The 22595-nt window shown below is 40.8% G+C and overlaps 1 protein-coding gene across 1 annotated transcript; it reads left to right on the forward strand.

The window, feature by feature from the left end:
- Positions 1 to 1531: 1531 nt before the first annotated feature.
- LOC126101374 (trypsin delta-like) lies at positions 1532 to 10038 on the forward strand. The gene is made up of 2 exons (XM_049912041.1): positions 1532 to 1651; positions 9637 to 10038. Exons 1-2 carry the CDS (start codon positions 1532 to 1534, stop codon positions 10036 to 10038), a joined length of 522 nt encoding a protein of 173 aa, XP_049767998.1.
- The last annotated feature ends 12557 nt before the right edge of the window (positions 10039 to 22595 follow it).

Here is a 22595-nt window from a genome sequence, read left to right on the forward strand (position 1 = left end):
GGAGGGTAATACGGAACGCCGTGATGGATCCCAACGGCCTCGTATCACTAGCAGTCGAGATGACAGGCCTCTTATCCGCATGGCTGTAACGAATCGTGCACCCACGTCTCTATCCCTGAGTCAACAGATGGGGACATTTGCAAGACGACAACCATCTGCACGAACAGTTCGACGACATTTGCAGCAGCAGAGACTATCAGCTCGGAGACCATGGCTGCGGTTACTCTTGATGCTCTTGACAGGAGCGCCTGCGATAGTGTACTCAACGACGAGCCTGGGTGCACGAATGGCGAGGCGTCATTTTTTTCGGATGAATCCAGTTTCTGTTTACAGCATCGTGATGGTCGCATCCGTGTTTGGCGACATCGCGGTGAACGTACATATGAAGCGTGTATTCGTCATCGCCGTACTGGCGTATCACCCGGCATGATGGTATGGGGTGCCATTGGTTACACGTCTCGGTCACCTCTTGTTCGCATTGACGGCACTTCGAACAGTGGATGTTACATTTCAGATGTGTTATGACCCGTGGCTCTACCCTTCATTCGATCCCTGCGAAACCCTACATTTCAGCAGGATAATGCACGACCCCATGTTGAAGGTCCTGTACGGGTCTTTCTGGATACAGAAAATGTTCGGCTGCTGCCCTGGCCAGCACATTCTCCAGATCTCTCACCAATTGAAAACGTCTGGTCAATAGTGGCTGAGAAACTGGCTCGTCACAATACGCCAGTCACTACTCTTGATGAACTGTGGTATCGTGTTGAACCTGCATGGGCAGATGTACCTGTACACGCCATCCACGCTCTGTTTGACTCAATGCCCAGGCGTATCAAGGCCGTTATTACGGCCAGAGGTGATTGTTCTGGGTACTGATTTCTCAGGATCTAAGGCACCTAAATTGCGTGAAAATGTGATCACGTGTCATTTCTAGTATAATATATTTGTCCAATGACTACCCATTTATCATCTGCATTTCTTCTTGGTGTAGCAATTTTAAAGGCCAGTAGTGTACAATAATACTTATCGGATGAGTAGTTTAGGAATTCTTTACGAGTAGTATCACTAAATAAAAGTCGTTATAATTTAGGATTGAACAGTTGTACGTAAAAGAACTCTGTTATCGAGATAATAAATTTATTAGTTTCGACGTTAAACGATGTACTGATAGTAGCCGAAAACGTAACCAGAATAACCGTTTGCTTCAGAGGCTCAAGGTCATGCTTGTGTGGGCAGCGTATCGGCAGCATAAAAGGAAGCCTCTTCACGAGTAGGACACTCTCGATGGACACTATGTTGCGAGCACTTTTCATCGTGGCATGCCTGATGGCAGCATGCTTCGCGGCCCCCGGAGCCAGGGTAGCCTGGAGTAGAAGGGGCCACGGCCGCATCGTGAACGGCGAACCTGCCGTCGTAACAGATTACCCCTGGGTACTCGCCATAGAGTTCCTGGTCAGAGTGCGGCGGCTCCACAATCAGCACGACGTGGGCGATGTCTGCCGGCCACTGCTTCTATGACGACGTCAGCAAGATGTCGCTGCGGGCCGGATCGACAGTAGGAGAGAGCGGCGGTGTCGTCTCCGGAATATCGACAGTCATTTACCACGAGAATTACGACAGCATCACTCTCGACGACATCGCTGTCGTGCAGGTAAGCTGACGTTTCGTCTATACATTGACCATCAAATCTAGTGCACTAGTCGCTTTATCAAAAAAGATGAGGCTTGACACTGTCGATTAAGAGGAGCCGGAACTACCCACCTCCTCCATGTTAATTTTGGCAAATATAAGGAATATTTTTTCTAAAACCATTAAACATATTACTCTGAAATTTGGACTACATCTTCAGTGAATATTTCTCTACAAGCTTATAATGCCATGTTAAGAAATATTTCTTGGTTTTTGTTTTACAATTTTTTTAAACAGATGCGTACTTTTTCTCTAAAATTTTGCACTTTTTCTTCTATAACTCTTGAATTATACAATATTTTTTTACAATTTGTTATAAAAATGAAGGAAAAGAAGAAAAAAATATTGAATATAAATTTCATTGGTATACTGTTAGCAGCATTTGAGAAAATGTTCACCAAAGATGAAAATTTTAAAGTTACAGGAAATGGCTTCCAAAGTTTTTTTTATACATTCCTGCCCCATATGATGGATTATCAGCATCCTTTTCTTTTTCCAGTGTTAGTTTCCTTTTCACTGGTCTTTTTAACCATTTTGCTGCATGTTGTAGGCCTTTGTCTCTTCTTCCTGCACCTCTTAGTCTTTCTTCATCAATTAGGCTCATTGTGGAAATGGTGTTGTGTCCTGTTTGGAAACCTAAACGTTTCAGCACATCACATTTGATAATGTTTCCTCCATTGTATGTTGTCACTGCATCGTACACTCTGAAATGCAATATTTTTATTTGTACAAACACTCTTTTGGGAATCCTAATCCAAATTAAATTATTTACACTTTCATTTGAATTTTGTGTTTTCCCATGTAAACACTTTTCCAATAAACTTGGCTGTGATAAATCTCTGAATGTGGGCTTAATTACATCAATTAAAGCTTTTGGCAAACTGTTTTTATGGGCATATTCCTGTCCTGATTGGTACATACACCATGAGTCATCACCTGTAGGGCACAGTGCATGTTGTGGGTGCTCATTTGTTGATGCAGTATGATAAAATAATGCTCATACTCCTCTCCTCATATGCTCAATTCTTCTTGTATTTTGCCTAATTGCACACCCATAATACCTCTGCAGTTTACCAGTTGCTTCATCTGTCAATCTTCCTCTTCCTCGAATCCTGCCTCGGGCATGGATGTGTGTGATGTCCTTAGGGTAGTTAGGTTTAAGTAGTTCTAAGTTCTAGGGGACTGATGACCTCTGATGTTAAGTCCCGTAGTGCTCAGATCCATTTGAACCTTCCTCTTCCTCCAAAGGTCTTACGATCACTAAGCTTCTGGGATCCTAATATCTGCTTTAGTTTGCGCAAGCTAGCCCCCATGCGCTTCTGCACGTGGCCAATGCACTCCTGTTTTTTAATGTGAATTTCATTGCCATAAGGTTTGAGTTCCTCTACGGCTTTATATCCTTTAAAATCATCATCTCCTAGATAGTTAGTGTGTCGTACATTATACCACCACTCCTGTGATCTGGAAAAAATTGCTTTGACTCCCTCTTCTTCCATCGCTCCACTCGTGCCGTGAAAATTGCTTCACAACTTTCACTATGTTCGTCCTTGGTATTCACCTTACATCTGAAATGTTTTGAGAGAATAGCAACATCAATTACTTTGCAACTGCCTCCACTGGTAGCTGTCACAACTCCACCCACTTTCTCTGTCCATCTTTTCCACTCCCCACTCCCTGTACATCTCCTCTTCTTCCTTCTCTCCCTATTCCTCTCCTCCTTTTCCTTTCTCTGTCCATCTCCTCCTCTACCCTCTCTCTCAGTCAGCCTGCTCTTCCTCCCTTTCTATTTCCTCCTCCCTCTCCATCTGTAAGCCTCTCTCTGTCCATCTCCTACTCCGTTCTTTCTCTGTCCATCTCCTCTCCATTTTCTCTGCCCATTTCCCTCTTCCCCATCTCTGTCCATCCTACACCTCCTCCTCCTGGTTCAAAATGGTTCAAATGGCTCTGAGCACTATGGGACTTAACATCTGTGGTCATCAGTCTCCTAGAACTTAGAACTACTTAAACCTAACTAACCTAAGGACAGCACACACATCCATGCCCGAGGCAGGATTCGAACCTGCGACCGTAGCAGTCCCCCGGTGCCGGACTGAGCGCCTAGAACCGCTAGACCACCGCGGCCGGCTCCTCTTCCTGTCTGTACCTATCACTTCCTTCTCTCTCACTGTCTCAGTCTCTTCATCCACCCTTATCTCTCTCCATATCATCAGACTCATCTCATTAGGAGACTGATGGTTCTTATCCCTATCTTCCTAGGTTTTAACTAATAAATCTACCAAATTTCACTGAAATAGTTCCATGGATTTAGGATGAGCTTTTTGCCAGTGGCTTTACTCACATATGCACATGTCAAATATATTTCATACATATGAGGTGTGCGAGAAAAGTGATGAGACTGATATTTTATCTACCAAATTTTTTATTTATTTCAGACAACATTACTGTTCACACGTATACACTGGTGGGGTTCTTTTTTCCACTCTTGGTAGCAGCAGTGAAAGGCTTCAACTGAAAGGACCTTTAACAAACGTTATGCCATCAATTTTCGTGTTAAAATTGCGGTATCCACTCGTGTGACCTTTGAAAAGTTGTAATAGGCCTATGGGGAGCATTCCTTGTCAATAGCACACCTTTGAATGAACTCCAGAGCACTAAAATGACGTCCTATTAACACATATTTCAATTTCAGGGAAAGAAAATAGTGGCAAGCGCACAGACTGAGCGAGATGGCGCAGTGGTTCAGTGGTTAGCACAATGGACTCACATGGGGGGGGCAACGATTTAGACGTGCGTCCAGCCATCCAGATTTAGGTTTTCCGTGATTTCCCTAAATCGCTCCAGTACAATTCTGGGATGGCTCCTATGAAAGGGCACACCCGATTTCCTTTCCCATCCTGCACAATTTCAAATGACCTCGATGCCGACGGAACGTTAAACTCAATCTTTCTTCCTTCCTCAACGCCTCAGATCAGATAAGTAGTGATGGGGGGGGGGGGGGTGGAAAAAAAGGAAAGCCTTTTGAGATCGTAAGTTCCGTGATGGAAGTGGTCGTGTGAGATGGGGAGTTGTCATGATGCACGATCGAAAAAATGGTTCAAATGGCTCTGAGCACTATGGGACTTAACATCTGTGGTCATCAGTCTCCTAGAACTTAGAACTACTTAAACCTAACTAACCTAAGGACATCACACACATCCATGCCCGAGGCAGGATTCGAACCTGCGACCGTAGCGGTCACGCGGTTCCAGACTGAAGCGCCTAGAAGCGGATGCACAATCCACTTGCCTGCAATGTCCAAGTTTCACTTAATTCACCCTTTACCCAACGCTTTCATGGACAACTGTGTAAAACACTTGGTTGACAGTTTATCCTGGAGGAGCAAATTGCTTTTGGACGATACCCCTACATTCAAAAATCCATATCAGCTTTGTTTTGATCCTTTATTTGCTCATGCGAGCATTTTTCAATCCAAGATATGTCTCAGTGTGCCACTCCACACTTTGCCGCTTTGTCTCATGATCATACGCAGAAATCCACCATTAATCACCTGTGATTACACGCCTGCATCAGTCCTCTCAAGAAGATCAACTCACACATTTCTTCGATTGTCCATCTGCTCAGTTGTTAAGTTTTTCTGCAGTATTTTCCCACAAATCTCTCGCGTGTGCAAAATGTCGGTCAAAATTTGATGTAGCGTTAAGTTTAACAGGTCACCAATCATTATTGTTAAACGTCGTTCTGATCTCACAAGAGGATGCACACATTCGATGTTAACGTCGGCTTGTGAAACTGATGGTCTTCCTGAACGAGGTTCATCTTCAACGTGTACTCGGCCTTCCAAAAATGATCTGTGCAGTCTAAAAGGTGTGCTATTGACTAGGAACGCTCCCCATAGGCCTATTACAACTTTTCAAAGGTCACAGCGTGGATACCGCAATTTTAACACGAAGCTTGGTGGCATAACGTTGCTCTAAATTCCGCTGTTCCATTTTGTAACACACAACAGAAACTCGCGTGATGGATGTAAGGACCTGAAACGCGGACTGAGCGTCAGGAAGGGATGAACACACAGGTCCCCAAAATAAAGCTCACAGTGTTGCAAAATCACTTTACTTACTTTTCTCAAAATCTCGTATTTAACACTTTTCATATGTACTTGTACACAAAATTTACCTTTATATCTAGCGAATTTCGCCCTGCACAAAGAGAGGGGGAAGGGGAAAGTTGACTAACAGGTCTGGAATAAATACATACTAGGGCAACGGTGGGTACTAAGTTAGTACTGTATAAAACTCCTGCTCCACTGGAATTATAAGTATTACAGAAGGGCATGGATAAGTGTACAAAATAATAAAGCATCAACCAAATATACCGCGTATATTGAACCAGGGACCTCGAAACGACGGAGAGGCTTCGTCCCGCCGTAGCCCTCAGTGGCTCACAAGCTCACAATAGGCCACAGCAGTCCACCCACAACCGCCGCCCCATCTCGAACCCAGGTTCACTGTGCAGTTCGGTCCCCAGTCTACCCCCCCTCCCCCCAGGCCCTGCTCCCGGGTACTCTCATACGAGATGAGTGTAGCCCCAAATGTTTGCGTGGTAGAGTAATGATGGTGTACGCGTATGTGGAGATAACGTCTGCGCAGCAATCGCCGGCATAGTGTAACTGAGGCGGAATAAGGGGAACCAGCCCGCATTCACCGAAGCATATGGAAAATCGACTTAAAAACCGTCCGCAGGCTGGCCGGCACACAGGACCTCGACACTAATCCTTCGTGCCGAGGACCGGCACGCCTTCCCGCTCCGGAAGCAGCGCGTTAGACCACGTGGTTAGCCGGGCGGGTAAATACACAGTACTTAATATCAATATTAAAACCCACTGAGATCAGAACTTTACAGCAAAGGGGGCACGAACTGACATACGGAAATAAAAACACTCTTACCAACGGAAGAACAAAAGGATATCCAATCACACAATACTCTCAACCAGGGCCAACATCTTAAGCCAACAGTAGACAGACACCAAAGATAAAGAGACACATTAATCATATGTACCCCATGTAATAAGAAGAGCAAAGAAATCAACAGCACTAACAGGCAATATTCTGCCTAGAACATAATCAAACTGAGCACTATTCTACAATTCCAGGCCTAACCACCTAGTTGTGCTTCAGCAAAGTGAAACTTTGGGTACTTAGGTTGGCCAGCACTGGCACGACCGTTTACTTGATGAGAAAGCACTAGCCATTACAATAAACTGTCTTCCAACTGGCGTAGCAGAAAGCAGTCCTTAGCAAGCACTTCCCCACTCCCCATTACACTGGATCCCCTGGATGCTGCTCCAGCTGGAATGATGCCCCATAATGGCAGCAACCACATCCAGCCTGATACATCCCTCGGCCCATCTGCCTAGCTGCTCCACAACATTCCCGGTTTATCTCCAGCCAGTCACTCTAGAGATCCAACTTGCTAACTGTTTTCGCTTTTTCTGGCCGATTCTAAACGCCTCTGCCTCACGCCAGCAAGTTTAAGTGCTCACTACAATTGCTGGTTCTGCTTGCGACCTCTCGCGTGTTCCGCTACAAATCAAGTAGAATATGTTTGGCCAGTGATGAGAAAAACAAATGTGCCGCAAATCACGGCACAAGAGCAGTACAGTATTTGACATAATCTTTTTTTAATGAACTATAGAAAATCATTTATGAATAAATGTCTGCATGTATGTTTTGTGTTTGTATGCTTAGGTACTTTTGATATATAACTATTACAAATGTGGAAATACTGTTTTTATAAACAATTTCGGTCTTGCAGATCATTTTCAACAAAGTGCTAATTTATGCAATTCAAGTAAAGCTTACATTTTCTTGATAAGTAACAAGGACGTTTTAGATATACTAATAATGTATTACAAATTTCCGTTTGCTCTGATATACAATCATGCTCATAAATTAAAGATAATGCTGATACATGATGAAACAAAGCTCTGGTGGGTGATTTGTGAGATTAAATCATCTCGGGGTATGACCATGCGGTGCATTTGACCTGTGGTCGTCGCACGGTGGCGCTAGCAGCAGTCCACATTCGCATTGTGTTGGTGCAGAGAGAACGTTGCAGCGAATAATTGTGCAGACATTTTCAGACGTGCTACTGGTGACCATGTGTTGAAAATGGCTCAAAGAACACATGCTGATGACGTTATGAGGGGTAGAATACTAGGGCGACTGGAGGCTGGTCAAACACAGCATGTCGTATCACGGGCCCTCCGTGTGCCACAAAATGTGATCTCAAGATTATGGCAACGATTCCAGCAGAATGGAAACGTGTCCAGGCGCTACAGTACAGGACGTCTACAGTGTAAAACACCACAAGAAAACCGATAACGCACCATCACTGCCCGCAGACGGCCACGGAGTACTGCAGGTAGCCTTGCTTGGGACCTTACCGCAGCCACTGGAACAGTTGTCTCCAGACACGCAGTCTACAGACGACTGAACAGACTTGGTTTATTCACCCGGAGACCTGCAAGGTGCATTCCACTGACCCCTGGTCACAGGAGAGCCCGTAAAGCCTGGTGTCAAGAACACAGTACATGGTCATTCCAACAGTGGTTTCCGGTTATGTTCACGGACGACTCCAGGTATAATCTGAACAGTGATTATCGCCGGGTTTTCATCTGGCATGAACGAGGTATCAGATACCAGCCCCTTAATGTCCTTGAAAGGGAGCTGTATGGAGGTCGTGGTTTGATGGTGTGGGGTGCACGTACACCCCTGCATGTCTTTGGCAGAGGAACTGTAACAGGTCAGGTGTATTGGGACGTCATTTTGCATCAGTATTTCCGCCTTTTCAGGGGTGCAGTGGGTCCCATCTTCCTCCTGATGGATGATAACGCACGGCCCCACAGAGCTGCCATCGTGGAGGAGTACCTTGAAACATATCAGGTGAACGGAATGTCCTGCCTGTTCTCCAGACCTAAACCCCATCGAGCACGTCTGGGATGCTCTTGGTCGACTTATCGCTGCACGTCTTCAAACCTCTAGGACACTTCAGGAGCTCCGACAGGCCCTGGTGCAAGAATGGGAGGCTATACCCCAACAGCTGCTCGACCACCTGATCCAGAGTATGCCAACCTGTTGTGCGGCCTGTGTACGTGTACACGGTGATCATATTCCATATTGATGTCGGGGTACAAGCGCAGGAAACAGTGGCGTTTTGTAGCACATGTGTTTCGGGATGGTTTTCTCAACTTATCACCAATACCGTGGACTTAGAGATCTGTGTCGTGTGTGTTCCCTGTGCGCCTATACTATTTGCACCAGTTTTGTGTAGTGCCACGTAGTGTGGCACCACATTCTGCAATTATCCTTAATTTACGAGCATGAGTGTATTTTACAGCTGCTGCGGAACCAAAATCGATCTTTCCGAGTTCATTCTCAGCCCAACAATACTAAGGTATTGTAGTGTAGTTCTTCTAGAAGGACAGGGCTTTTTCTTGTTACCTCCATCTCGTCATCATCATTATGTTAGCAGCGATTCTATTAAAGTCAATTTTGTGTGCAGTCTCTCGGTAGAATGCTCCTATGCTACTCATGTCAATGATTCAACTTTTCTCAAACTCCGAAGCATGTCAATAAGCTTCACGTTCACGGTCTCTGGACATCCTTTGGTGCCATTTCCAATTGAAAAGTTTCAGTTGCACATACTCTTTAGCCATTATCTAACCACACCACTGTTCATCAGTAGGAAAGGCATTTTTCTTCTCTAAAAGTACTGAAAATAAGTTCGTGTAAGAATGGAATTTTAATAACATATCCCACATGCATGTAATACAGTAGTATTACTTTCGTAGCATTTGTCAGTGCGTTCATAGTGTGGCACTTCCCATTTCAGTCAGTGAATTTTAGATAGATCCTAATCCTTGTGAGTAACGTATCATGTTGTTCACAGCCTTCTGAACCGTTCCCGATGGGACCGAACATCCAGATCGTCAACCTGCCTTCTAAATTCGGATACGAGGCCCCCTCAGGCCTCCCTGTTACTGTCGTCGGCTGGGGCTTGGACGGCGACGGCAACCGACCTGAACAGTTGCAGAAAGTGGACCTCTCCGTTGGCAAAACATCGATCTGCAAGGACATATTTGCCGATTACAATCCTGTCACCGAGAGTATGATGTGTGCAGGTGCCATCAACAAGAGCCCCTGCAACGGTGACTCCGGGAGTCCGCTGGTGTTCGGGAGCGTGCAGGTCGGCATCGCGTCCTGGTGGGACGAGAACTGCGAGTACCCGCAGGCGGTGTACACCAGCGTAGGCTTCCTGCGTCTCTGGATCCAAAATAAAATTAGAGACTAATAGATATTGCTGCCATGTTTGCTCTTCTCTGACTGGTACGGCTACACGTTGATAAATGCGGAAATGAGATTCATGAGAGTAAATTCTGTTGTAAGCACTTTCAAGTAAGTATTTTGAGCTATACACTCAAAATTTTGGTTTATTATGTTCTGGCTTCCGTCTGAGGAGGGTCGGCAGCAGCAAAGTCTGCTTCTGATTGGTGACATGGATTGTAAACACAACAAAGTTGAAAATAAAAACGTACGTTTGTGTAACGAAAAAGATGTTATTATCATAAAGGTCTGATATCGTAACGGAATTAGAAGAATCATAGCTTCATTTTCAATGTATAATATTAATCGTATGGCAATTACACTTCAGTGTAAAAATCCGTCTAAAATTCCACAAGCATCAGTCGCATGCCACGTCAGACTGATGTTTCAACGGCAAGAATGAACGCAGTGCTAACAGCCTGGTGAGTACAGTACATGGTCGAATTTATTTGTTTTACACGACGGAAAATATGACCTGTGCGCATAGGACGTTCCTCCACAGTGCGGAAAAGCCTGAAGAAAAATATTGAAAAGAATAAAGCTGGCTATGGATTTGAGATGCTTATGCTGCAGAATATGTTGGATCCGCTGTTATTCCATTGTTGTTCGTCTGCTGGAGCTTGACTTCCAGCTCTGGATATGGTGTTGGATGGAGAACTGGGTAAGGAGACTAGAGATGACATGTAAGTGAGAAGCTGATGAGAGTGTGAAGGTTGGGGTAGAGAACTCTCTAGTCCACACTGCAAATGTTTTGGCAGTAGAGCTTGTGATACAGAATCTCCAGTGAGATTGGCGATTCTGCAGACTGCGTTTCCGATTCGGTCTAACTAAAGACGTCGAGGCTGTAGAAAGTGTAATGGAAGTTGTTCTGATGTTCTGCAATGGAAGTTGTAGTTCTGCTGACAAGATGACTCTTGCATATGCTGTTATTTATAGATATTTGACGATGCTGGTGCTGATTTTGTGTTTAACATTTGACGATGCTACTATGGCTGCAGCATTCAACACGGTGTCTACATAACAAAACGATGACACAATTAATAATGAGTTTGAGAAAAAGTTTTGGAATATGTTAAAAGGAATATGGAAGAGCTGCTATTTAAAATGGTTAGGAATTTCCGAGTTTGAATGTAAAAGTAAGTTTTGCCGCCCATCTGGGTCTCCTGTGATCTTGGGATCAATTCCCAAAATACGTGGAGACCGAAGGCTACAGCAAGGAATTAATTCAGCATGAGAAAAACGAGGATCTGAGGATTCTGTTGTCACAAGTCTTCACGAAACATCAGCTCGGGTATCTGTAGTGTTGGAAGCTGCAGATTAATTTCTAAGGTAGCGTTCATCTATGGTGGTGTCAGGTTATAAAAAAAGGAAGTGGAGACAATATTTGGAAGATGTGAATGTAGACCAAAGGTTACGATAATGAATTAATCCAGCATGAGAAACCACGATTTGAGAATTCTGCTGTCACAGAGTCTTTACAGGATATTAGCAAGAGTTTGTGTAGTCCGGGAAGATATAGTTTTCTTTCTAAGACAGTATCCATGTAGGGTGAAGTCCGGTCATAACAAAAGGAAATGGAGGCAATATTTGGAACGAGATGCATGTGAAGCCTATATATTCAGTGTAGAGAGTTTTTTGGGTATCTTTTTGTGTGAAAGATTGCATTTGATGTGTAGTTTTACCAGAAGTGTGGTCAGTCAGACATAATGTGATGGGGTTCGAACTCACGTTGATGAGGTTGCAGCAGATGACGGAGGTGAAACTGCGACAGATGTCTAAAAGGCTGGTGAACGTGTCACAGCTATGTATGCTGCTATGAGACTATGATTACAGATCGTGGTGCTGAAGTGGTTGTGAGTACCGTGTATAAGCAGTGCTGTTGAAGGTGCTGCAGATGCAGCCTTCATAGGTTTCTCAACAGTTACAGAAGAGCTTTCTAGTGAATGAGATTATAGTGAAAATATTACAGGAGAGGCACTAGAGTAGCTCTGGTGGCGGGATAGTGGAATAGTGGGGTAATTTCGAAGTACGTATGGAGTGAAGACAACATGTAATTGTGCATATGGAATACATTTGGATATAGGTAGTGCTTTACATGGTGGTAATAGGAATATCCAATGCATTAAAATCGGAGATAAGTGTCACTGATTCTGCATAAGTGGCGTAAGGTATTTCTGCGTAGAAGTTTTGGGAGACAGCATCTGGCTTAGCGCTGCCCTGGGAGGAGCCTTAAATGCGTATACAGTGCGATTTGCAGATGTTTTAGCGTGCCTCCCACCCAATGGCAAGCACTTCGTCTCTCTATCCCTATTCATTACGACAAACAATGAAAGAACGTAGAACCAGGGTTCGTTAGTTATATGTTGTATGAACAAGGAATTTACCAGGAGCACATACTCCTAAAAACGGTAAAATTCTATGCCCTGACAAATCCCAGTGTACGCATTTATACACATTCTGCAAATTTGGAATACACTATCAGTTAAATTTCATAACCAGTATCACAATATTTGTATTGTTTACCTATAATGTGTACCTGTGAAAATAGGAAAGAAAATTTCGTTACTAGTGGGCCTGCAGCGTCATGAGGTCGAAGAACGAACCTTTTTCGACACAAGTTTCTGCTACTCTATAAATTTATTTACTCGTAGTGATTACAAACCTACATGACCAGCTCCTTTTGGCGTTTTAGACTATCATGATGCGTACCTGCACAGATTTGCGTAATAGTTATAATATTGTTCCATACATATACGTTAGTTTCTATGTCTATGTACGGTACGTTATTCATACATCTTAGGGTGGCATGATGTGGTCCACATTGCATCTTCGAGGGTAAATATCCGTGTCTTTTTGTTGCATTACGATCATGTTTTTTCTAAGTACATTTATTTGGTGCGATCTCAGTAAATAACTCTTAGTATTCTTATTTGTTATATTCTCTTCTCTTTCTAATGTTATTTCTTTATGTAACTCATTGGTTTTTGTTTTTTTGTGTTGTACATGTATTTGAGCACTGTTTTGTGGTTGAAGTCATTTTTTGTCGTGCTTTATGCTGCAGAGTTTTTATTTCATTTTATATCGCATTATTATCAAGAGGCAACTTTAAAATTCTGTTGATCATTGATTTTAAATTTGCATATACATGTGAAATTGTGTGACAAGAGTCTTTATTTATGACGATGTCAAATAGTAGTAGGTTATCCATATATTTAAAATTGGTGGTGGCTGTTGTTGTTGCTTATTTTTAGGGTTGGATTGGGTTGTTTCGGGAAGCAGACCAGACAGCGAGGTCATTGGTCTCATCTGATTAGGGAAGGACGGGGAAGGAAGTTGCCGTGCCCTTTCAAAGGAACCATCCCGGCATTTGCCTGGAGAGATTTAGGGAAATCACGGAAAACTTAAATCAGGATGACCGGACGCGAGACTGAACCGTCGTCCTCCCGAATGCGAGTCCAGTGTGCTATCCACTGCGCCACCTCTCTCGATTTATTTTTAGACCTGAAATGTTTATTGAAGTCTTGTTTGCTATTTTCATTGTAAATTTTATTTTACGGTGCAAGTTATATGGTTGCTGATGGTTCATTTGTATGTCTTGGTCATCTCTACTTGTTAGTAGTACTGTATTGTCAAAATGTATGTTGTAGCAGTTAATTTGGTGTAGAACTGGCCACTTTGAATTGAAGAATTTCTCTTTCAAAATGTCGATAAATGTGTCTGCTATGATACCTGCAATACACTTTGCCGTTGGTACTTCATTTTATTTTGTATAAATATTGTTTTCAAATTAAATATAGTTTTCAGATAAAGTAAGTTCTAAAAGTTTTATTATTTCACGAGTTTTGATGACTGATATTTTACTGTTGTGTAGGACATCTTTCTTCATGATCTCTATTGTTTCTAATATTGGTATATTTGTATGCTAATTAATCATGTCCAATGGAATGAATCTTTCCGCATGGGGGTTTGTGTGTCCTATTTTATTGACTAATATTCTGGAGTTTTTACTGTGCATTTTTTAATACATGAAGAGTGTGGCTATCAGTTTATTTAGGTTTTTCGGAAAGGGACGGATTGGAATCAGTTTTTTTATATATTTTTAGTAGTGAACATTATCAGTTAAATGTCCTGTGGATACACATTATGTGTCTATACTGCAGTGGATCCCATTGCTTTTTTCATCCTCATGCCGGTGGTCACTGCTGATTCTTCAGCCTTTTAGGGGCATTCATTGTGGTGTACGGTTATTTTCTCATTCTATGTAGTTATTTTCTTGACTTTCATACTGAATTTGTTTCTAAGGTTGTTCTGTGTGTGCGTGATATTGTAATGCTGAAATAAATTTAGTACTTCTTCTGCGTAATCATAATGTTTCATAATTACTGAACTATTTCCATTTTCTGACTTTAGAGCTATTGCGTTGTGTGTTAGTGTTATCATTTACATTTCCGTGAGTCTTTTGATCGACACATTTATCGTAGTTATGGTAGACAATGGTTCAGAGCTCTCTCTTGATCTTGCGGTGGAAAAATGTCTCTCTGGTGTCTTTACCTTTCCTAAAGGTGGAAGAATCAGCAATGACCAACGGCATGAGACTGCAGAAGGCAATGGAAGCCACTCCAGTAAAGGCACATAATGTGTATCCACAGGAGTTGTATCCGGAAAGGGACATGATGATCTCATAGGCAAAAAATTCCAGACTAATCCTCCCACTCAGATGTCCAGGAGGGGACAGCGAAGGGAGAAGCGACCATGAGAGAAAGACTACACAACCATCAAATGGGGAATGGGTACGTGTCGGGGCGTGCAATGTCAGAAGTTTGACATTGTAGGCAAGCTAGAAAATCTGATTAGGGAAATTCAGAGGTTCAATCCAAATATAGTGGGAGTCGATAAAGTGAAATGGAAAGAAGACAAGGATTTGACGTCACATGAGTTTAGGGTAATATCACGGCAGTAGAAAATGGTATAATGACAGTAGGGTTCAACATGAACAGGAAGATAGGGAATACACTATTTAAAAGTAGATGAAAATCTAATAGTCATGGGGGACTGGAACGCAGTTTTAGGGGAGGGACTAGAAGAAAAGGTTACAGGAAAACATGGGCTTGGGTCAAGGAATGCTAGAGAAGAGATACTAATTAAATTCTGTGATAAATTTCAGCTAGTAATAAAGAATCTTTCTAGAATCATAATAGGAGGCGGTATACTTAGAAAAGGCCAGATGGTATGGGAAGATTTGTCAGATTACTTCATGGTCAGGCAGAAATTCCTAAATGAGAAATTGGGTTGTAGAGCGTACCCAGGATGAGATACAGATTCAGACCATAAATTAGTAATGATGAAGAGTAGGCTGAAGTTTAAGTGCACAGGCAGGAAGAATCAGTGTGCAAAGAAGTTGGATATGGAAATAATAAGGACTGAGGAGAGATGCTTGAAGTTCTGAAGTAGCTCAGTAGGCAGCTGAGTTGAAGCTCTAACAAAACGGTAGGAGAGAAAAACATAGGTACAAGGATCGTAATTGCGAAGAAACCGGGAGTATCAGAAGAAATAGTTTAGTTGATCGACGAAACATAATCAGGTAAAATTCAGGTATAGAGAAATACAAAGCACATGAGAATAAAATAAATAGGAAGTGCATGGAAGCTAAGGAGAATTGGCAGTTTGAAAAATGTGAAAAAATTGAAAAAGAAATGTTTGTCAGAAGGAGTGACTCAGCATATAATAAAGTCGAAACAACTTTTGGTGAAATTAAAAGCAAGGGCGGTAACAGTATGAGACCAACGGGAGTTTCACTGCAAATGCAGAGAAGATAATGGGTAAATGGAAAGATTACACATAGAAGAAGAAGAAACAGGATTCTGTAGGGAAAACATAGAGAAAAATTAGAATTTAAAAGAGCTTAGGAAGACCTTGGATCAAATAAGGCAGGGGGGGGGGGATAAATAACATTCCGTTGGGATTTCTAAAATTATTGGGGGAAATGGCAACAAAACACCTACTTACGTTGGTGTGTAGAATCCATGAGACTGGCGACAACCCATTAGACTTTCGGAAAACATTATCCACACAGTTCTGAAGAGAGCAAGAGCCGACGAGTGTGTGGATTATAGCACAATCAGCTTAACAGCTCATGCATCTAAGCTGCTCACAGGTCAAGTATAAAGAAATGGAAAGTAAAATTGAGAATCTGTTCGATAACGACGAATGTGGCCTTAGGAAAGGCAAAGACACCAGAGAAACAGTTCTGATATTGCACTTGATAGCGGAAGAAAGAATGAAGAACGATCAAGACACGTTCATAGGATCTATTGACCTGGACAAAGCCTTCGTCAGTATAAAAGGGTGCAAGATGTTAGAAATTTTGAGAAGAATAGCGGTAAGCTGTAGAGAAAAAATGGTAATGTTCAGTGTGTATAAGATCCAAGACGGAACAATAAGACTTGTTCTCCAACAACAAGAGGGTGAGACAGGGAGTAGTCCTTCACCCCTACTGTACAATCTGTATGTCGAAGAAGAAACAGATCTGTTAGATAAGATAATAGGAGTGACACATCAAAATTGCAAACATGAACCTCAAACCAAACAACATCACCATTCCATTTTTTTCACAAATATAAAAAGTCTCACTAACATACTGTTTAGAGATAACGAAACAGAATTACTTGGTAAAGGTCTCAAATACAACTTAAAATAACAGTTATAGACACATGTATAAAACACCTCACAGTCAAAACGAAAGTCGCTACAGATACTGCAAAAATGTCTGTATGTGAACGAAACGTGCTTACAATTTATACAGTAAAACTTACAAAAATAGAAATAAAAAGCAGAAAATGGCACAGCAGCAATATGTATATCAGACTAAACACTCTCACAATCATAAATAAGAAAGTAGTAACACGCATCGCTACAGCAATGAAGGCAGACAAGGAAAAAGTTTAGTAATTATAAAACGTGACGATTATGTACAAAAAGGAATAAATATATCTCTGGATAACAAATCACACACATACAGCACATCTCTCCAAACAAATTCAACCCACAAATCAAGAAAACAGTTAATGATTACAACACTAACTTTATGGAATATGAAAGAAACCATACACCATAATGAATCTCCTTACCCTATCTTTACGTGCACTACCAAAAATATATAAAAAGCTGATTGCCAATCGCTGCCAAAAATACATAAAAACTAATTGCCAATCGCCCAGTAAATAATTGTGTAGATATCTCAACATATTGCTTAACCAGAGAACAAAACAAACTGATAACCTCACTTTTCACAAATACAAAATACACAGTCCAAAAACTCCAGACTATAAGCCAATAACATATAAGACATACAAATCTTCCGAGCAGAAAAATTCATTCCATTGGATGTAACTAACTAGTATACAAATATATCACTATCAGAAACAAAGGAGATCATAAAGAAAAATATTCTCCACAATAGAAAAGTAGCTATCATAAAAACTTATGAAATAAAAAATCAATCAGAACTCACTTGACCTAAAAACTAGCTTTAATTTGAAAATAATATTTACACATAATCAGATGAAGTAGCAATCGTAAAGTGAATTGCAGGCACCACAGCAGACATATTTATTAATGTGTTGGTATAGAGATTCTTCACTTCAAAGTGGCCAATTCTAAACCAAATTATCTACTACTACAGAAATGTTGACACACTACCACCATCAGATAGAGATCACCAGTACATGCAAAAGATCTGTCAGCAATTATGTAACTTGCATCCTAACATGAAATTTACAGTGAAAGTAGGAACTAACAATTCCATAAACTTTCAGACCTAAAACTAAGCAACAACAAGAGACACCAACCATTTCAAATTTACAGGTAGTTTACTACTACTGATATCATCACATATAAAAGTTCTTGTCAGCCAATTTCACAAATATGCGCATATTTGAAATCAATGATTAAGGAACAATATTACACCTATTATAATATCTGTACAGGTACGCTTGATATGGCAAAAATGGCAGAATGAGTTCACCATTTTAATATGGTCTACTATTAATAATGAATAAATAGTTCTAACCCTTCGTTAATTAAAAGTAATGATAGAATGGACAGACCATATTAAAGAAATATGAAATAATATTTGTTTTCAGTACAAGTCTAAGTGCAAGATCTGTAGCAGTTATTCCTTCTTTTAAGCGAAATACTTTAAATATCAATGGGATTAGCATTCAGCTTTTATGGAATGAGAAAATATCAGCTAGGCTCAAAATCTTTATCGAACTATTCGTTTAATGTCTACTCAGTCTCATGATTACTGAACAGTATTCTTTATATGAGTATCTCCCTTTGTGTAACATTTAGACTTAAGCTCTTAGTTCTGTGGATTGAATATTTAAAATGGTGGTGAAAAAACTGGAGTCAAATGGCAGTCAAAATTATTACATGAAACGAATAGATTCCATTTTAAGGACAGTCCCATTTAAAATTAATTAATTAATTCTCTCATTAATTTTTATGAAAAATAATTTTGAATAAGTTTTCTGACACTATTAATTCTTGAAATGGGTTATTATTCATATAAGAGAACATTTCATACAGCTCTCGTTTGATCTTGGAAACCTTCAACAAAGCAATAAGACATGATAAAACAGACGTTAAAGCCTTTATCTACAGCAAAGACAATGATACCCTTTATTTCTTACAAGTTCAAAATCACTTTTCTTTGACCTCTCTGAATCTTCTGTTGCCTCTGCCTCTAACTTTCATCATAGCTGGGGTTTTCAATAAAAAATTAAAAAATAATATTACAAAATCCACATAAATTTAGGAAATAGACTGCATACGGTGACCTCATTTTCAAACTGCAACTGTAACTCTGACGTTTTATTGGAAATCTTCAAAACAGTTGTTAAGCAACTTTTGCTTTAAACGATTTTGGTTGTTCTGGTAGTACATAGAGTTAGCTTAAAGGCTCTACAAAGTATAATTACCTTTGCGCTTTCAATGGAAGTGATCATTTGCAATGGCAGTTATAAAGGATGTTTTTATTTCTGGCTAAAGCCTGAATTCTAACTTGTGCTGAGATTTATTTAATTATTTCCCACTTGGGTGCAGTCCTACAAGAAACTGAGCGAAATCTGCAGAAAAGGCTTCATACTTTAGCTTTATCTCATTTTAGTAAGAATTGTTCAAAGATTTAAAAAGTTCATATTTTTTGTTAACATGAGTGCTGATTTGCTGTAAATTCCGAGAAATGTTCTAAATTTGTGTTTCACATCAGTAAGCAAGACATTTTGGTCCACATGTACACAATCGATATTTCGTAGTTCATTATTTATAACTGGGTTCAGAATTTTGTAAACAGTAGAATGCAATTTTCTTTTAGCATTTTCACAAAAACGTCGACGAGTTCACATACAATAATAGTTAGTGTATTTTACTGGCTATGAGATTCACTTTTTTCTTCGAAAAATTTCCTTCAGAATTATATACTCGAAATTAATATAAAAATATCCAGTTTTTTCCGTGGGATATTTATCTCTGTCTGACTACATTGGATTCAATTGGCAGCACCAGTGTACCAATGCAATGAACATGAGCTGTGAGGATTCTCAAGCTTACTAACACTGTCTCTCTCCCACCCCGACGTCACAAACCCAGAACACTATCTAGCCTATGATGCGTTACTCCAGTGTACGGGGCCAGTGAACCTGAATTGAAAGTTATCGGTAACAGTACAATATTTTTGTTAGTAGCTAATTTCGTAATGGAAAAGAATAAAAGGTATTCATGTGATGCAGCCTATAAACTGCAAGTAAAAGCATATGCAAAAGAACATTGGAACAGAGCAGCTGAGCGGCATTTCATACCTTCACCAACAGGACAAACCATTCGCGACTGGCAGCCTAGTAATAAAGAACTGAAAAAAATTAAGTCTAACTGTGCAACTAGAGGACTTAATGCAAATGGGCCAAAACTAGAATGTGATTTATTGAAATAGATTCAAAGACATTGTCAAAATGGGATTAGAATTAAAACACAAATGATTCAAAATGATTCAAATATACGCTCGTAAGGTAGGGCTATAGTGGACATTTAGAATGGAGTTGGCTGGTGCTTCAGGTTTATGAAGCGACATGGACTTAGCATGCGAACCGAAACCAAACACCTGTTGAGCTTTCATGTTGTGCTGACGGTACTAAACTTAATGCAATGATAATTTTTAAGAGAAAAACAATGCGAAAACCTTCTGAAACACAACCAGGTGTTGTTCACGTACGTGACAAAGGCTGGATGGATGACGCTTGTGTGAAATTATGGATTAACAGAGTGTGGGAGAGAAGGCTCAAATGGCTCTGAGCACTATGGGACTTAGCTTCTGAGGTCATCAGTCCCCTAGAACTTACAACTTATTAAACTAACTAATCTAAGGACATCACACACATCCATGAGCGAGGCAGGATTCGAACCTGCGACCATAGCGGTCGCGCGGTCTCAGACTGTGGCGCCTAGAACCGCTCGGCCACACCGGCCGGCTGTGGGAGAGAAGGTAAGGTGCTTTACTAGGAAGAGTACTGTTCTTGTGCTAGATCAATTTAATAGTTACTTGAAAAATCCTGTAAAAGAAAAAGTGACAAGGGGTTGCCAAGACGTTGGGATCACAGATTTACTTCAAACTTTGTATACCTTTATTAGGCCATTAAAACAATATAACGAGCAAGTAGTAAGGTGTACTACTCTAGCATTTCCGAGAAAATCGCAAGAGAAGTTTTACGCGTCTATTATGTAACTGATGTATTTGTGCGTAAGTGCCAGACATTACGAGTTCATGTGGTCAAGTGGTTAGCATTCGAGGTACGTAAGACGAACGTTTACGAGGCAACGGTCGGCTCCCGCTCAAGCAAGTTCTGTGATATTCAAAAATTTGCACCTACACTATTCGTTCTTGCTACATTAGCAACTCCTCACCTCTAAGCAGGTTAACTGGCAATTGGGCATGCCTCTTGTGTCTGCGGTTCAAAGCGTCGATGTGCGAAGTAGTTCCGGGTGCCTCATCAGATTGCATGTATAAGGCATTTTGAAAATCACCACAGGCATACATTTTCAGGAAAACTATGAGTTTCTTCAGTTACCTGTCGATAGCTACAAATAGGTTTTTATAATAATTATACTTAAATATAGTAAGTAGCCAAACAAAGTGAAATTCACAAAAACTTCATGCAAATATAAGTTCTTTAATTATATTACCTCTCAAATGTCAAATAAATTACATAAAATGACCAGTGATGAAAAAAAGAAAATTAAAAATTAAGTATGAGCGGGAGCCGTTCCTTCATACACTTTCGTCTTACGACGCTCGAACGCTAATCACTTGACACAGATACATCAGTTACATCACAGAGTCGTAAAATTTCTCTTGCAATTTTCTCGGAATTGCCAAAGTAGTGCACCTTACTACTTGCACATTATATTGTTTTAATAGCCTGCTAAAAGTCTACAAAGTTTGAAGTAAATATGTGATCGCAACGTCGTAGTCAGCCCTTATGAAACAGGGAAATACAGAGATTGCTGTTATTCTCGGAGAACTTATTCGCAACTGCAACATCTTGAAGTCTCGGTAAATAAACCATTTGAAATGTATAGGAAAGAGGAATGGGGCAAATGGATGATGGATGAAACCCATCTAGAATTCACACCGAAGGGAGTTTTGCCGAAGGCATTTTGCCGAAGGCAGCTTTTAAACGACTTACAAAGTGTGTCAGTGTATAAAACAGTCGTGGTAAAGAGAGAAGATATTATTGTTAAATCTTTCAAGAAGTGCGGCATAGGTAACGCCCTCGGAAGCAGTGAAGACCATCTAATATATGAAAAGGACAATGTTGACAACGAAGAGAAACAAGAAGAAGAAGAAGAAGAAAGAGAAAGATCAGATGACGATTTTCAGGGATTTTAAAGACTAGTTCGTTTTTACAAACTAAGAAATTTTTTGTCTGATTTTGCAGATTATTAATAAAAATGGTAAAAGTGTTTTCTTTTAAAGAAACTTCTTAAAAATTAAGGCGCGTCTTATAGTTCATAACGTCTTAGAATCCGCAAATTACCATATAATGTAGAACTTCGGATTGTTGGGTGCCGATTTGTTGCTGCATGGCCTTGGTGAAATGAGCAGACAACCAGCAGGAATGTGATATAGAGGTTTAAAGGCAGGACCCTTGGACAAGGACAAGGATCGTGAGGTACAGGTCGTGACGTTGGCAGACGATGATCGGTCTCAAGATACAGGTCATATCCCTGCTATGCTGTGCCAGCTCATTTGATAGGGCTTGCATGGAACACTGGAACATTGGTGAGAGCGTTACGGAACACAATATGTTGATTTGTTCGCATATATAACATACTATATGTTTGCTTCTTTGATAAATGTTGCTGTGGCGTGGATTCTGTATTTCGTTTGCATGTTTGCATCAGTATAGGAGCATACTAGTGTTAAGGTTGTATCTGTCCTTGGGCGCCATGACCGACCTCATTTGAACT

The sequence above is a fragment of the Schistocerca cancellata genome, chromosome 9 (assembly GCF_023864275.1).
Source record: "Schistocerca cancellata isolate TAMUIC-IGC-003103 chromosome 9, iqSchCanc2.1, whole genome shotgun sequence".
NCBI classification, from domain to species: domain Eukaryota; kingdom Metazoa; phylum Arthropoda; class Insecta; order Orthoptera; family Acrididae; genus Schistocerca; species Schistocerca cancellata.

Excerpts from the sequence above, each read along its gene's own strand:
- LOC126101374 (XM_049912041.1), top strand. The coding sequence starts at position 1,532 with ATGTCGCTGCGGGCCGGATCGACAGTAGGAGAGAGCGGCGGTGTCGTC. Across the intron at positions 1,652-9,636 it reads ACGACATCGCTGTCGTGCAG|CCTTCTGAACCGTTCCCGAT; the intron begins GTAAGCTGACGT and ends TGTTGTTCACAG.